This window comes from Trichosurus vulpecula, chromosome 1, assembly GCF_011100635.1.
Source record: "Trichosurus vulpecula isolate mTriVul1 chromosome 1, mTriVul1.pri, whole genome shotgun sequence".
Taxonomy (NCBI): Eukaryota; Metazoa; Chordata; class Mammalia; order Diprotodontia; family Phalangeridae; genus Trichosurus; species Trichosurus vulpecula.
The window spans coordinates 299,780,999-299,798,760 of NC_050573.1; the positions used below are offsets into that span (position 1 = coordinate 299,780,999).

General features: G+C 39.4%; 1 protein-coding gene across 1 annotated transcript in view; it reads right to left on the bottom strand.

Moving 5' to 3' along the window:
• The window catches only part of ZNF704 (zinc finger protein 704), a 371,808-nt gene that overhangs the window by 76,562 nt on the left and 277,484 nt on the right, over positions 1–17,762 (bottom strand). Inside the window, exon 3 of the mRNA XM_036742126.1 lies at positions 4,322–4,425. Coding sequence (XP_036598021.1) covers positions 4,322–4,425 — 104 coding nt within the window. The remainder of the gene's footprint in view (positions 1–4,321; positions 4,426–17,762) is intronic.

Consider the following 17,762-nt stretch of genomic DNA (forward strand, 5'->3'; position numbering starts at 1 on the left):
AGGGTAGAGGAAGTGATGAGGGGAGCTACTATGCTGGGCCTGACTCTGACCAATAAGGAAGGACTAACTAGTTCGTGAAGCTGCAGTCCTGGACACCTCTATCATGGATTATCAATTCGCCTAAGATCAAGAAAAAACAAACACAAAAGGAGAGGCAGTTATATGTTCAGATCTACACAGAGGCCAGGATTGTGGTCAAGGACTAGAGGAGAAAGTTTCTGCAGATACATCTGTGATTACTGAGAATGCCCAAGTCCAAGCTCCAGTTGCTCTGGTCCTTCAAGGTATGGGGGAACTGAGGCTCAGAAGGACACACAAACAGAATGTGGCAGGGCCAGGATGTCTTCTTAGAAGGGTTGTCAAATGAGAGATTTAGATTGATGATGCCTAGCCCCAGAGGGCAAAACCAGGAGCAGTGATCTAGGAAGACGTTATAGAGAAGATTTAGGCTTGAGGTTCCATTCCTGACTCTTCAGACTTTCTCTACAATGCCTCCTTATGGGTGCCTTTCCCTCTTTCCCTTTCAGCTTGTGTTGTCTTTCCTCAATAGACTGTAAGCCCTTTGAGGGCAGGGATTGTCTTTCTTTCTCCTTATATTTGCAGTCTCAGAGCTTAACACAGTCAAAAGCTTATTGACTTGGCTTGATCAGCAAAGACAGGAATGGGGAGGGAAGGGGGTTGACTCATATTATCTAAGATTTTATGATAGATAAAGATGGACAATATACCCTAGACTTTAGGAAAGGAAATTTCAGAGCTATTCAGAGAACTCTGGAAGGTGTATAAAAGATGAAATCACTTTCAGGTAATGGAAGACGGCCAGATGGCACAGTAGACATAATGCTGGCTGTAGAGTAAGAAAGACTCATGTTCAAATTCTGCCTCAGACACTTACAGACTATGTCATGTGTTGACTCTAAGCCTCAGTTCACTCATTTGTAATAAGAGGATAATAATAGCATCTATTCCTCAGGGTTGTTGTGAAAATGAGATGATATATGTAAAGTTCTTTGCAAACCTTAAAGAGTTATATAAATGCTACCTATTACATGATTAATGTGGCACATGTAAAGGGCTGTTAAGGGATCCCCTGAACTTGTCTTTTTGAGTTGACATATCCTCCAGAAACACCGGACTCAGAGCAGGCAGAAGGCCCTGAATGTATCAAGGACAAAATCCTCCCCAGCTAACATAATCTGTGTGCACCCCAAGCTGGATCCCCTGTGTGTCTTTGGGAGGCAAGACAGTCACCAGCCAGTCTGTGCCACGCTGGGAAAATGCCTATGCAGCTGGAAAATGCCTTTGCAGATAAGTGGACCCTCCTATCTTCATAGTCCAGTGGTTCCCAAGGGAAAAGAATGTGGCTTTTGTCATCCACTTGCTCTTCCCCTTTTGGGAGGGGTCACTACACCTCCCCTGCCCATGCCAAGCCCCTTTCTGTTTTCTCTTCTTCCTTTTGCAGTACCATTATAAATATGCAAACTTCTGTAAGGACCGTGAACCCCTTGGGTTCCACATGCATGTCCATTTCTCTTGTAATAAACCTGGTTCTCTTGTACTAAGTCTCAAGATTGCCTGTAGACACAGAGCAGGAAAGATTAGCATCTGTACCTTAGGAAGAGTGTCAGGAGGTCTAAATCTCAGGAATCTCAGGATGGTCTGAGGTTTCTCAGAGATATGGGAGACAGGAAAGACTTTTCGCTGTGATGGGGGAGGGGAACAGAAAAACAACAACAATAAATAATGGATTGATCAGACGACCTGGATCGATAGGACTGTGATAACGGATGACAGAGAAAGTTAAACTGTTCAATCCTTATTCTTGTTGTCTTCCCTAAAAATGAAAATAATATTCAGACCGAGAAGAACTGAACAAATATGGATAACAGAGGCAGGGGTGATTCAGTGGGAACAGTGTTGGATTTGGCATCATAGAACTAGAGTTTAAATTTATGCCTCTCAGAACCTTGTACAAGACAAAGTGACTACACGAGTCACTTAACTGGGTCTCAGTTTCCTCATCTTTAAATGAGAGGAGTAGAAGCGATCAACTGTGTCAAATCAAGCAGAATGGATCCCTGCAGGCTGAATACTGACGCAGAAAAAAAACACAAATTAACATTACCCATGCTGTAATATATTTTTATTTATTTTGTTAAACGTTTCCTAATTATATTTTGGGGCAGCTAGGTGTTGCAGCTGGATGGAGTGCCAGCCCTGGAGTTAGAGGACCTGAGTTTGAATTTGACCTCAGACACTTAATAGCTGTGTGATGCTGGGCAAGACACTTAACCCTGTTTGTCTCAGTTTCCTCATCTATAAAATGAGCTGGAGAAGGAAATGACAAACCACTCAATATCTTTGCCAAGAAAATCCCAAATAGGGTCACAGAGAGTTGGACACGACTGAAAATGACCCAACAAAAAATTATATTTTAATCTGGTTGGGGCTGCACAAGGGAATTCAGGTTGCATATAGCCATAAGCAGTAACTTTGACACCTCTGGACTAGATGACTTCTAAGACTCTTTCTAGTTCTAAACCTATGATCTTGTGTGAATTAGGGATTGAAACCTGAGGCTAGTGAGGAAGTAGTACGTTAGTACCCAGATGACCTAAATGAGGGAGTTGTTTTAGCTGAATTCTATATGGTAGGGGAGGATGATTAATATATTTAAAGACAGCACTGAGATATGAACTGGTTTCCCAGTAAGCTAGGAAGAGGGCCCACATCTAATATAATGAAAATGAATAAGAATCAACCTTTAGCCCTGCACTTAGGTTCAAAAAAAAATCAACCACAAGTCCTATATGAGGGAAATGTGGCTAGACCACAGTTTATGTAAAAATGACTCAGGGATTTTAGTGGACTGCAGACTCAATATAAGAGAACTGTGACATGGCAGACAAAAAAAACCTAATATGATTGGTATCTTACTGTAGAGAATAGTATCCAAAGTAAATGATTTTATTGTCCTACTGTACTCTGCCAGGCTTTGGCTGCTGTGTGGGAAAAGATTATTTTGGCAGTAGTGTAAACACTTTTGAAAACCCAGTTTGAAAGCTGGGGAGAATGGAGGCTGGAAGACATGATGGGAAGTGCTCATAAAACCCTAGGAAGGGCTAATGAGGGCCTGTATTGGGATGTGGCAAAGGCAATAAGGAAGAGGGATGGTTACAAACAATACTGTAAAGATGGAATCCATATGATGTCATAATTGATTCTGATTTTATATGAGATGTGAATGAGAAGAATTGAAAGAATTCAAATATTTAAAATATGGATACAGTGTAAATGGAGGCAATGTACCTTTCAGAGAAACAGTAAATCAGAAAGGGGAGTAAATTTAGAGGAAAAGATTGTGATTTTGGTTTTGAATATGCTGATCTGGACATATTAGACTGTGAACTCCTTGAGGGAGTTCAGAGACTTTTTTTGGTGTGTTTTTTATGTGTGTGGGTTTGTTTTTCTTTGTATTCTTGGCTCCTGGTACATAGAAGTGCTTAATAAATGTTAAGTGACTGATATGCTCAAAAGAGAATTCAGGGTTAGTGCTATGGATTTGAGAGCTATAAGACTGAATGAGTCTGCCTAAAGAAAACATAGGGTTGATCTCTGAGAGACACTTTTTCATTAAGGAGTTAGGAAAAAGATCAAGAGCAGGAGGAGGCAAAGAGTAGTTTATGAAATCATTGAAAAACTATAGCTATTTTATTTTTAATGCCAAAGTCTCCTTATTTACTTATTCCACATTAGGTGCTAATTTAAACAAAGCTTTTTTGGGGGCAAAATTACCTAACTAGAGAAGAAGGAAGAGAACTGGGAGGCTGTGATGTCTCTGAAGCCTACAGAAATGAGAATATCCAACAGGAGGGAGTGGTCAGCAGAGTCAAAAGCTGAAGAGAGATCAAGGAGGATGAGCACTAAAAAAGAAAAAGAGCCTTTGGATCTGGCAATTAAGGTCATTAGTGACTTTTAAGAGAACATAACTAAGACTACTGGGTAAAAATTAAAGAAAAAATTTATTAACAGCTAAGCGCTTTAATGAATTTTATTAGAGAATAAATTCTAACAAATTCTCTAATAATTTTATTTACAATTAAGTGCTCTCCAAAAAATGGAATGGGCTGCCTCATGATGACGTGAATTTCTTATCATTGGAGTTGTTTGAGCACAAGGACCAGCACAAGGACCTGTAAGGGTTATTTTGGAGGGAGTCATACTTCTGGGTATGAGTAGATTAGATGACCTTTAAGGTCCCTCAGAGCATGAAGATCCTCTAGACTATAAAGTAACATTTTCCCAAGGATCATACACTTACCATTTGGCCGCACAGGAGGGCTTCGAACCAAAGGGCTGGTGGACAAACTGGTTAGTACCATTGCTGCTGTTACTTTATCCATATCCAGTTCTTCTGAAGATTTCCTAAAATAATCAGAGCAAAGGATGAGACAACACAGGGGAGGGCATCACACTCTTAAAAAAAAGGGCACTCTCTTAATCATTTATCTGCCTGATGAGGCTGCCTTGGTTCATGAAGCTTGGTTAATCAATTAGACTAAATGGAAAAACAAGATGATAGTCTTTCGATTAGTTTAATGACTACTGTGAATCACTGTCCACTTGAGTTTAGACTACTAAATAGATTAATATTAGGAAGCTGAAATCACAAGGTATACTAGGAGCTGTCCAAATCATGCCAATTGCTTAAGAAAACAACACATCAAAATGAGAAAAGCGCAATATGAAATTAACAAACCACATATACAATACAGTGACCTTTTCATAAGTAGTTTTAATTCACAGGTGTGTTATGTAATTTGTAAAAGTAATGAAATCTTGAGATAGTTCCAGAAAGGAATTTCATAGTACAGTGGAAAAAAGAGGCTTCCATATTAATGATAGATCAGATAAAAATTATCATGCTGTTTAAATTGAATTTTACATGAAATCACCCAATTATTAGCCAATATTTATTAAGAACTTACTATGTGCTAGGCACTGTACTAAGTCCTAGAGTTATAAAGACACAAATGAAATAGTCTGCAATCTTTGAGGGGCTCATATTCTACCAAACATAGATTTAGAGAAGGAAAACATCTCAACATCCCCCTCCAAACCTAAGACACCACAAAAATTACAACAAATCAGTCAACATATGGAAGCAATGACCAGGAGGATATTTAGCAACTTTGATTCTATAGTAATTTTTATGCCAACCACCAAAATAAACATGGTAGGACCTGGGATGATCTACATTTTTAAGTCATTTGTGCAGTGGTAATGTGAAATACTTCTTGTGAAAGCCTGCTTCCATCTAACAGCCCCAATAGTGATGCTCTCACTAGCTGTTTAGAATATACTCACAAAAATTTAATATGAAAGAGAAGTCAACACATGGGTAGATAGTTATCAATCATTTCTTGGTCACTTTTTTGGTAGTAATAATGCTGAAGACTTTTTCCAGGTCTTTGGTATATTATCCCTCTTTTATATGCTTTGGGATCATCCCCTCAGTGACCTCAAAATCATGTTGTGTCTAGCATAGATCTCTTCTGGGAATAGTTGGTCTCATTCAGATGCTTTTCCTATACTTGTTTTCTTCAGTTCCCTTTATATTTCCTCTATAAGCACATTTGAAACTGTTGGGAGTAAAGTTTGGAGGCTTCACTGTACTTGACAATGAAAGAGTGTGCTGGATTGAAAAAAAAGAACAATAACTTTGTAGGTTTTTTCCATCTTTTGCCTGTTTTCCTCCTTTTTAAGTTTCATCCTTAAATACCCTCAGGATGACTTTGCTTAGCTGAGTCTTTGCAAAACTTTCTTTAAAGGAGTTTTGTTCTCCATGTTTCTTTCTCATCATCTTCCATCATCCTTCTCTGTAAGACTTTACAAAGGAATTTATATTCTAAAGTAGCGTTGCCCTCAGCTTCTATTGGTCTTTACTCGGCAGGTAAGTTAACTCTTTTATTATTATGGCTTTTAAGTTACATTGGCTAAATTTGTGTACAAAATTATAATCAGTGTCAACGTCCCCTTTTCCATCCCAAAGAATACGTATATAAATATACATTTATGTGTGTATACACACATATAAATACAATGTACAACATATATATACACATATACATACATACATGTGTGTATACACACACACATACACATATATATCACAAAAGTTAGGTGGCACAGTGGATAAAGTGCTGGGTCTATAGTCAGGAAGACTTGAGTTCCAATCTAGATGTAATCCTGGGCAAGTTACTTAACCTCTGTTTTCCTCAGTTTCCTCATCTGTAAAATGGAGACAGTAATAGCACCTACCTGGCAAGGGGATCAAATGATTGCAATTGTAAAGTGTGTAGCACAGCGCCTGTTACATAGTAAGTGCTAATATAAATGTTAGCTATTATTAATATTGCCTAACTCCCAGGGTTGTTGTAAGGATCAAAAGAGATGACATTTGTAAAGGGTTTAGCACCGTGCCTGACACAAAATAGGTGCTTAATAAATCTTATTTCCTTTCTTCCTTTATGTGAATTATATATGACCATATTTTAGTAATTATTTTTTAAAGCTTTCCACACATGTAAAATCTCCCTAAAGATGTAACAGTTTGTGTGTGCCTGTGTGTGGGTGCATGTGTGCATGTACCTCATTTTCCTTTATGCTTGTTCTCTCAGATATATACAAGGCAGTAGGGTAGAAACATTTTCATTTCATTACACACACTACCATATAATTACTGATTGAATGTGGCTACACCTTCAAATAGTTATAATTAAACATGAAGACATAAAACACAGATTTGAATTTACTATTCTCTTGGTAACTGCTGCAAAGGGCCTCCCAATTATCTGGGTCATTGAGAAATAATTTAATTAAATTGAACAAATATTTATTAAACATCTGGATCAAGGTGATAGGCTTTAAAGCTGGAAGGGACTTTAGAGCTCTTAACTTTTACAGACGAGGAAAACCGAGGCTGGCAGAAGGTAAATAGCTGGCTGAAAATCCCTCAGGCAGCAGTAAAGTCACAGAGCTGGGCTTTGAGACTCAGTGACTCTTAACATCAGGTTCAGTACCCTTTCCACCACGTCAGCAGTCTACTGGGGACAAAACTACAATTTACATTAAATATTTTTTCCAGATTTGAAACTAGCTTTGAATCAATTATGTACTACAACTTTCTTAAAGCCCTAAGATTCTTTTCAGGTAATTTAGAAGCCCGTGATGCAATGGTATCACTTCCTTGGCAATATCTCTTTCATTAATTGAACATATTTAAATACTGTATCTAAAGCATAAGGTTAATTTTCTCAGATGGTCCCAGAGTTTTAGAATAATTACAGCTAAGTAATAAACAACTTCACCTCTTGAGATTGTCACACTGTTATTTAGTTATACCTTTTAAAAAGAATATTTTCTGCCCATTAAATGAAGTGCATTAAAATCACATTATGTTATAGGTAATTTAGCAAATTAAGAACTAGTCAATAGAGATGTTCATGGAAGAAAAAAAATAAATTCTTGCATTGGCAAAAAATATATCTTAGTGATATAATCAGTTGGGTCAGCATCATTGGAATCTCGTGTGAAAGAACTGTATCTCAGAGTAGAGGGCAGGAGTCTTTAGAATTAAAAGGGGCTTTAAAGACCATCTAGTTCCACGAGTGGGGAATCTGTGGCCTCTAGGTCCTTAAATGCAGCCCTTTGACTGTCAAAGGAGAAAAGTCACTGGTTTCAGTGACTTGCCCAAAGCCCCCAGGTAGTAAGAATTGAGAGCTGAATTTCAAACTGAGGCAAACACGGTTTAGTGACTTGCCCAAAAAGAGTGTGAGGCCAGATTTGAACTCAGGAAGAGGAGACTTCCTGACTCAAGGCCTGATGCTCTATCCACTGAACCACCTCTATTGAGAGGAGATTTGTTATTCAGTGTGTGATGCTGATTATGCCAGATTTTTCAAATGCACTTAAGCCTCTGAAAATTACCTAGGTTCTTTCAAGCCCAAATGGCCCTGTACTAAACAGGTCACAGTAGCTCTTAGTGGGCATTTTAAAAACCTGAGAACTTATGTTAGTGACTATGATAGGAGCGAAGGTAGGAAAGGATGCCAGATCACCCTATGTGGTCTCCAGACTGTTGGCTGTGGATGCTATGGAAGTTTTATACCTAATGGGAAGAAGTTACTTTAGTTCTGGGGTATAAATAAATTCACACAAATACTAGACTGTTTTGCTACTTTACCACCATCCTCCCTTAGACAGTGGCCCATTGTTCAAAGAATATTTTTTCAGTGATGCTGTGTGGCTTCAAGGAATGACAAACCAGAGTTTCTGAAGAATCAACGTGCGAGTCAACTAAAAGACAACGGAGAGGCTCCTATGACATCATCAATCGCCTTATGCTGTGGATAATTCCCCCTTATCTGGGTTTTCATGGTGGTGCTGCTCTCTCAATTCTCCTACATATCTGGTCATTTCTTTTTAGGCACCTTTGTTATATCATTATTCACATCCCACCCCCTAACTGTGGCTTGGGCCCTCTTCTCTCTTCTCTGAATATCCTTTATTAAGCATTTACTCTGTGTGAAGGACTAGATAGAAAAATACTAAAACAAGATCGTCCCTGCCAGCAAGAGCTCATATTATGAAGAAATGAACCAGAAAAGGAGAAGGTGATTAACTATCAGGAACGAAGGGACCTCTAATTGTTGCTACTGGGGAGGCTGAAGGTGGTTGAGTGCTTGAGCTTGGGAGTACCAGGCTATGGTAGGACAAAAGCTAACTAGGTGACTATACTATGTCTGGCACCAATATGGTGAGCCCACGGGAGCGACAGTTACCAGGCTGCCAATGCTGGGGGTGAACTAGTTCAGGTCAGAAGCTGAGCAGGTGAAAGCTTCCCCGAGGCTCAGCAGTGGGATCAGACCCATGAGTATCTGCCATACGTCCAGCCTGAGCAGGAGAGGGAGACCCAGTCTTGAGACAAAACACAAAGCAGAGGGAAGGAAAATAGATGGAAAGCCCAAGTGCTGCAGTGGTATCCACAAGACATTGAAAGACTCGAAAGAAGGTCCCTAGAACATTTGGGTCTGCAGATTCTCCATGGAGGCATTATATTAAGTCATGGAAAGGAATCCCACAGGATGAAAAGGGTTGTGAATCATACTAGTGATCATATCTCAGATTCAAAGAAGATGAACCTAATATTTTCCTACAATGATTCCCATGTTCTAGCCCTTTCATTCTATTTTGAAGACTAAGATCATCATCATTAGGGGAAAAAGAACTCCCTCCCCCCCCCTTTTTTTTACAGTATTAGTAAATTAGTAAAATTTGTAAAGTACATTGTTTTAGGCTAAACAGCGACAATAGCTCAGATGTTGGCAATAATAATACATACTGAGTAACTCTGTGAAAACCTGAGGTCTACTCATGGTCAGTCATAAACTTTGATTTCTGAATTTTATGAGAAAACTTAACTCGTCCTTACTAATTTTTCTAGTTTATATTGGAGTCTAGATTTGTTTCAGAATTTTAAATAGGTTTTATAGGACATATTAGACACGATTTTGCTGCCTATTTATGTGATTCTTTCTTATAATTCAGTGGGGGATAGATTTCTATGCATAGAGGATTTTTCTGCTATTACCCTTGATGTTATAATTAATTAATCAATCTATTTATATTATTAAGGCATTCAGTTATCTGACCGGGGGCAAATCACTTAACCTCTGTTAGCCTCAGTTTCTTCTTCCATAAAATAGGAATAATAATGGCACCTACCCCATAAGGTTGTTTTGAGGATCGAGTGAGGGAACATAATATGCAAAATAACTTTGCAACTTTAAAGCTATATAAATGCTAGACATAATTAAATTTAACTTGCTTTTACATCAATTTCTTGATATATGAGCCCTTTCCTATAGCCAGATAAGTAAAACCAGTCAGCATAGTGACCATTTCTCACAGCATATGCAATACTCCACACCTGTTTTGCCACCATAATTTCAAAGACAATGTAACAGATGGGGAATGCAATTCCTTCCCGCCCCTACTCAATTGATGTTGTCACAAAAGACTCAGGCACAAGGTGCTAATGGGGGATTAACTAACTGTAGAGATGCCTCAATGAACTGGTCCCTTTATGAGCTACAAATACTTCTCTGAGTGAAGCAAAAAGAGATAAACAATTGGCTGGGCAAACAAATTAGACACATGTCTGAGGGCTTTAAAAAACTGAGCCCTGGGTGAATTTAAACAGTTTGCTCTTGTGTGGTGTACTGGGGATCCTTGAAGAGTTTGGCCTTTGTTTCCTTTGATTAATTCAGTGTCTTGGATTGAGTCTTATTAGATGCTAAGCCCCAGGCTCAAACCCCTATCTGTTAGGTGCTAAGCCTATGTGGGTGTGAATTGGTAACTAAGGTGGGGCTCCAGGTGGGGCCAATGAAGGCAGGAGCTAACACCAGAGCCAATCATAGGAGCCTAAGTTCTGGTCCCTCAGATGACGTTTGATGACATCTGAAACTGTGTAAAAAGGGAGAACAGAGCTATTTGCTTAAGGCTCTCACTCCTGGAGGCACAGGACTTGGGCAACCGCTCTAAGGGCCTTCTGGCTGAACTCAGATGTTGATCGTTTTCTTGGTAACTATGAATTGTATTTGGTCTGTAATTTGTTTGTATTTGCTCTGAAATTCGGGGTGCTGGCTTTTTCCCCTGAACTAAGTGAATGGTGTTTGTATGCTGGATTAAAGTAAAATTGTTAACCCCTCAACGTTGCTTTCCTTAGTAAAGCAGATCAAAAGGACTTGGGCTTGCAGCCTTCTGTGAGCTGGCTGTTGTTGGTTTTACACCCCCCTCCTGCCCCACCCCCCAAGCAGCTGCTAGCTGGATTGTTGAAACATGTGGGAAAGATTGAAAGTTGGGGGTTGTCTATATAAGAGGCCTCTGTGGAGAGGGGGAAAGAGAATTTGTTTCTCTCCCTAACTCCTACCCCCTTCACTGATCATGTAGTTTTCAAGGGGGATTACTCGACTCATGGGAGACATTGCATTTAGCTTGGAGTAGAGATAACACACTCCAGATATGGATACAGACAGTCAACTGAGGGAGGAAGCAGCTTTAAGGAATGTGATTCCTAGCAGCAGACCCTGGGAGCCCAGGTAAACAATCTGGCCAGCAGAGGTACTGTACTCAAGGGGAGAAGGGCTGAAAACTCTACAAAGAGAGAAAGGTCTTCCAGGCTCTATGGTACCAGGAGTTGTCACAAACATATTTTATACGTGGGGTATGGGGGTGTTCAGGAAAGACAAGGACCTCTGGTGTGATGGCTGCCAAGCCTTTTTCAGGGCTGCTTTCCACCTTTGGTGTCTACCTCATTCACCCAACTCTCACCTGTGACTCCAAGAAGTTGTAACATGTACAGTGGCCACACTCCAGTAAATCACTTTGGCAGATGGACTAAATCAGGTTTAGGGTAACCAAGGAGCCTCAAGCTCATCAGTGAGTTGTGAGGTGTCCACCTTAATCACATGAAGACTTCCCCCAGAGGAATGAGCAGATGAGAACAATTTTTTTCCAGTGCCCATGAAGGCTACTGAAGGTTTATGAAGTGCTTAGAGCTTCGTAAGACATTTGAAAACAATGCCCAGGCCACTGCCAGTTGTCTTGACTTTTGTCCTGCCACTGGACTTAGATGACTCTGGAAGAGAGAGTGAGGCCAATGACTTCTGCAACTCTGCCTCACTTAAATCCAATTTATGTGTGAGTCAAAAGACATCACCCATACCATTTTACCATTTTTACCTTCCTCAAAGTCCTGTGGCAACAGACAAGTGAGGAAGCAGCTGGTGTGGATACACTGGGAGTTGTTGTCACAACCCTGCACGCAGCAGGTCCAGGCCATAGAGCTGTCTTCTCAATGGACTGAAGTAGCAGTGGGATTTGGGCAGCTCCCTGGGTGTCTGAACAGCCCTTTTTAAGGACTGCATTCTCACCCCCCTGGCATGAGGAAGGGGCTAGAAAAGGTGCCCTATAAACTATCTGCTTCACCTAACCTAACCTTGGCCTGCTTACGATGGCAGGCAGGGATCCCACCCTGTGGTCAAAACACAAAAAATTGTACAAAAGCTTTTTTGAAGATGATTTCACTCATCATTGGTACATGGAATGTGTGCTTATGGACAACACAAAAATCCTGTAGACCTGAAAGACGAACAGCTCTTGTTGTGAGAGAGCTCAGTAGGTATCACATGCAAATAGGAGCCTTGAGCAAAACAAGGCTGGCAAATAAAGGCCAGCTTACCAAAGTAAGAGCTGATGTGTGTTTTTCTGTAGCGGCTGCAGTGATGGGGAGTGGCAAGAAGCTGGCATAGGTTTTGCAATAAAGACTAATGTTAACAGGTTTGTATGCCTCTCAAAAAGAGTGAAGGACAGGCACCTGACAATGTGATTGCCACTTGTAGGAAAGTGCCATGCAACCATCACTGATGAGGTGCTTGTGCTTGGACCCTAAATTCTAACAGCCTCTGCTTGGGTGCCTGTGCCTGAACTCCAATTCCAAAACACGTCCAGTTCTCATAAACACATCTAGTTCTCAAAACATATTCTCTCATACACATCTAGTTCTCAAAGCATATTCTCTCTCAGGCTGTCTCTCTCTAGCTAAAGGGCTGCCTGCCCCAACTTATCTCTGCTTCTTCCTTTGTAAGCAGCTATGCACAACTATAGATTGATTTCTGGATGCTGATAATTGACTGAACGCTGAGTCACAACCATATTTACTATTCACTGACCTTTCTAACACGTATCTTAGAGATAGTATTTTGTCTAACAAAACACTAGATGAGAAACTATTCCCCTTTAGCCCCGACTGACAGTGAACTTAGTGACGTTTCACAGTAAAAGCCACAGAGAACTCTGGATAACACGTCTGCGCAGTAGATACTAAATGTGCATGTTCCTTTAAGAACCACTCCTTGAACACGCCCTAAACCATTCCCTAATCCCACCTCCAAAGAGCTAACTGACGTGTCCCCCGTTGTCCGTCCCCCCCCCAACCCCCTATTAGCTTCTATAAAGATTCCCCCTGCACCTCTCTATGGTTGCAGGTTCCCTAAGAACTCCTGCCCGCTGAAAAAGCATAATAAATCTTTGCCTCCTTGACTTAAAGAATGCTTGCTTCTATGAATTCATTCCAAGCTGCCTCACCCTGGGAACTTTGGTTTGGGATCCTCGCATCCCTGGGTTTCTTCTCCCCCTTGAAAACTTCAAGTACTATATACGTCTACTTATCACCATCATCAGTGTGTATGCTCCCACCATGATGAACCTTGATGAAGGCAAAGAAAAATTTTAAAAAGACCTGGAGATCCTCATCATTAATCCACTAAAAGAGGACAACAAGCTTGTACTACGGGGGGACTTTAATGCCAGAGTAGGCACAGACTATCAGACATGGCAAGGAGTCCTTGGCAGCAATGGAGTCAGGAACAGCAGTAGCAATGGTCACTTATTACTGAAGACTTGTGCATTTTATTACCTTCTCATCACCACCATTGTCTTCTGTTTACCTAAACACAATAAAACTTTGTGGATGTACCCTTGCAGCAAATATTAGCATTTAATAGACTGTGTCCTTGTATGAAGAGACAGAGGATGTGAAAGTAACAAAGGAAATGTGTGGCACAGGGATAGGATAGGAATAGAGACTAGACCTGTTTTTTCATTGTCACGAACTTCCAGATGAGGAAATTCACGCTACTAATGTGTCGGCAACTTCTCTGTAACTTAATCGTCTTGGAAAGTTGGCAAGAATACTGAGAAGTTGTGATTTGCCCAGGGTCACTTATCTATGTGTAAGATCTTTCTGGCACCAAAGTCAATTTTCTATCTACGACATCCTCTCTTAAAATCAGATAACACTTCTAAATGAGTATTTCATAGGGAAAGTTGAAATTTTTTAATGTAATAGTATGCTTTATACAATAGACATATTCCTGAAAATTTTGCAAAAAGAATCTAATTTTAAATATATTAAAGCATTCTGAAAACTTCAAGTGCTGTATAAGTCTACTTATCATCACCATCATCATTATTATTGGAAATTTGCAGTGAATTCATTTTTAAAGTAAGGATCTTATTGCAATACGAAGTAATCATCTCCTTAACCATCCATTTTTATGTTTAGATTTTCCCAATGCAATTTAAGTTAGCATAACTGTAGTGCTAAAATTGTGCTATTTATTCAAGCAAATGATTCCCTAAACTACCTAAATTTAGAAGCAGGTTAGCAGAATTACATCATATGATACATAAAGAGGTGATTTGAGATGCTGGTGTTAGATTAAAGACCAGGGCAACAATGACTGAATGACTGAACTCTGGTGAGTAGTCAGCTGCTGCTTGCAAAATTTATCAATGTCTGTGATTCCCTCTGGGTGGCCAGATGCTTCTACTTTCAACAGAGTCTTATCACCTCTGAATGCTGCTGGAGTGCTAGCATGGCAAACATAAACAGAGCCTTATATCATTTCTACTACCCAACTAAGTGAAGAAATGTTTGGGACTCAGGAGAGCTCTAAAAGACATTTATCTGCAATTAAAGTGCTGAAGGAATAAATGGAAACTAAAATGAATAATACATTCCCTAGATTAGCAACTAATCCAGTTCCTTAGCAACTACTGAAAGTCTTTTGCTATCTGTCTAGACCAAGTTCAATCAGTATCAAAGCTTTGTGATAAACTACAAAAAGGAGGGGGTTATATCTGAAAATTGAAAATAGGACAGGTTTCAAAGAAAAATATTCTACCTGGTTAGAATATTAATCTTTAACCTTGGAATATTAGATAGTTCAGATTCTAAGTGCAGAACACTGTATTCAATAACTATTGAATTTGATTCAGCATCAAAGCTTACTGCCCTTTTGAAAGGTATTCTGTAATACAGGTAAAAATGATAATAATGACTCATATGATTTATTCTCTGCTGTTGGAGTGGAAGTAGGGGTGGGGGTGGGCTATGAAGGGAAAATAAAGTGATCACTGACCCAGGGGGCTTGACCCATGTTTCTTTTTTTTTTAATTTCCAGAGTCTAGTATATAGATGCTTAATAGATGTACGATAAACGAATGAATGAAAGAGTAGCAGACCTAGACAATTCCATTCAATTCAATAAACATTAGACAACTACCACCTACTATGTGCTAGGCACTCTACTAGGCTCTGGGTATACAAAGACAAGATGGAAACAGTTCCTGCCTTCAAGGAATTTACATTTAGAGCAAACATCTGCCCCCTTTCTTCAATCTCACTTTTTTGGTTTTAATTATATGGATAATGAAATAGAATCAGTTTACCATCTTTCTTTACCTCTATGGACAAGAGTCTGAAACAGAAATAAAATATTTTTGTATATATTTCATACATTACTGTATATGTGTGCAAACATATCTTGCATTTGCATAAGGACCAAGATAGTTGGAATAGAGACTGGGGGAAAATAAGGTTTAATTCACTACATACATACAGCTGAACTGAAATTTACTTGCCCCAAACCCATGATCCATGATTGTACTCTCTGATCAAAATATAATCCACAGAAGCACTGGGCTTGACTTTGGTTGTCTCTCTCCTGAAATGCTTATAAGGCTTATGTGCAACTTGTAGCCTATCTAATCTTAATTGTTACAGCAAAACTTTGAATGCTGAAATCCATCAGGCACACTTGATAAAAGAGATAATCATTTAGGAACATGTCTTCTAATGGTTTTTATTGTTCTATAATTCTTTTTTAAACAATTTTTAAAAATCAAAAATAACTATTCAGAATGTTAAGGGGGCCCTTGAACTTGTCTTTTGAGATGCCATACTATATGGATTGTGAATTCTTTGCTCTGGCTTTGGGTTCCACAAGCATGCTCATTTCTCTCATAATAAATTTAGTTGCAACACAATGTCTCATGGACTTGTAATATTGTTTTTGGTTAACAAACATTTGAGGGAAGATTCTTTTTTACATTACTGTAAGCCTTTAAACTTCTAAAGGATATTTTCTTTGACATTTATTGACCTCATTTTTTTAAAAAAGGAAGAATTATGAACGTCTCCTGAGTATGGGGGCTGACCATTACCAAAGCTTTCGTGTTGGAAACACGAACTGTTCTACTTGATTGTAGTGATGTACTTTGCTCAGCTGAGCCAAAAAGGTCTTATCATCTTTGTCAAGAATCTGATGTCTCTCTTCCACTGGCTCTTTTGCAAGTTCTCTTGTGCTTCAAAGATCACTACCATTTCCAATCCCCCAGACTTACCTGAGGTGGGTGGAGATGGTAGGAATATTATTCCTTCCAGGAAGTGGGAAATAGACTGTTTGGGGAGTAGAAGGAGAGAAGATAATATCTCAGATTTTGAAAGTTTCTTCAACTTTGTACTTTCCCAAGTTGGGGAAATTTGACACCTCTAGGGTATTAATCTCTAAATAATATGTAGTAATAGCTGACATATATGAGTGAATGTATGAAAAGGCATTTATTTGGCATTTACTATGTGCCAAACATTGGAGATACAAAAAATAAGGTGAAACTGGTCTTGGCCCTCAAGAAGCTTAGAGACTAATGGGAGAGACAACACCTATAGAGGAGCAGTGGCCAAGGTTTTGGTTTGAAAAGTCACAGAGATAGTGAGTAGAGACATGGAAAAATAGATGGGTATACTCCTTCCAGTAGCAACAGCAGTAGCAGTAGAAGTACTGATTTGATTATAGTTCCATAACTGGAAGTATGGGGTTGGGGGAAGAGTGGGAGGTCACCCAGACAGAAGATGGTAGGGAAGTAAAGTGAGGCTTGGATGAAGCAGCTCATCTGATATAGTGGCCCACATGAGAAGTACTCCTGCATCAGGACCTAGGGAAAGAAGTAGGGTGGGAGTTCCTCTCAGAAGAGGCTGGGAAGATGGAGGACAGGAAATAGAGCAGAGGGAAAAAAATAATAAACAAATATAAGTTAATAATAGCAAAGAATTTATATAGAGGCTACTATGTATCAGGCACTGTTAAATACTCCACAAATATGATCTCATTGGATCCTTATTACAACCCTGGAAGGTAGGTGTTATTATTATCCTCATATCACAGATAAGAAAATTGAAGCAACCAGAGGTTAAGTGACTTGCTCAGGGTCATGCAGCTAATAAATGTATGAGTCTGGATTTGAACTTGGATATTCCTTTCTCCAAGCCCAGGGCTCTATCCATTGTTCTTTGAATTTTTAAAAGTACTATATATTTATTCTTTCTTTGATCCTCCCCACAATCCTATAAAGCAAATACCACAATTACTATTATCCTAGTTTTTTATATGATTAACTTGAGGCTCAGAGGAATTAAATTACTTTCCAATGGTCAACTAACTAAGCACTGGAGGTGTGATTTGAAACTAGGTCTTCCCTGACTCTAATTACAATGCTATTTCTCACCCTCCCTAGATAAATTACAGGTCAAAGCAGTGCTGCTATATATTTCATGGTGGGCCTGGGATTGCTCTAACGAAGCTCTAACGAAGTTGGGGTTTATCAAATGTCAAATAGTTATTTTAGCTCTTCTCTGACAGTATGCATCTTCCCCATCAGTAGATGTCACAACAAAAGGAGGTATTGTAGTATGGTGGAAAAAATGCTGGTTGTGGAATCAGACAACCTGGGTCCCAGTCTAAGTTTTGCTATTTGTTCCCTGTATGATCAAGGCCACTGAACCTGTCTATAAAATG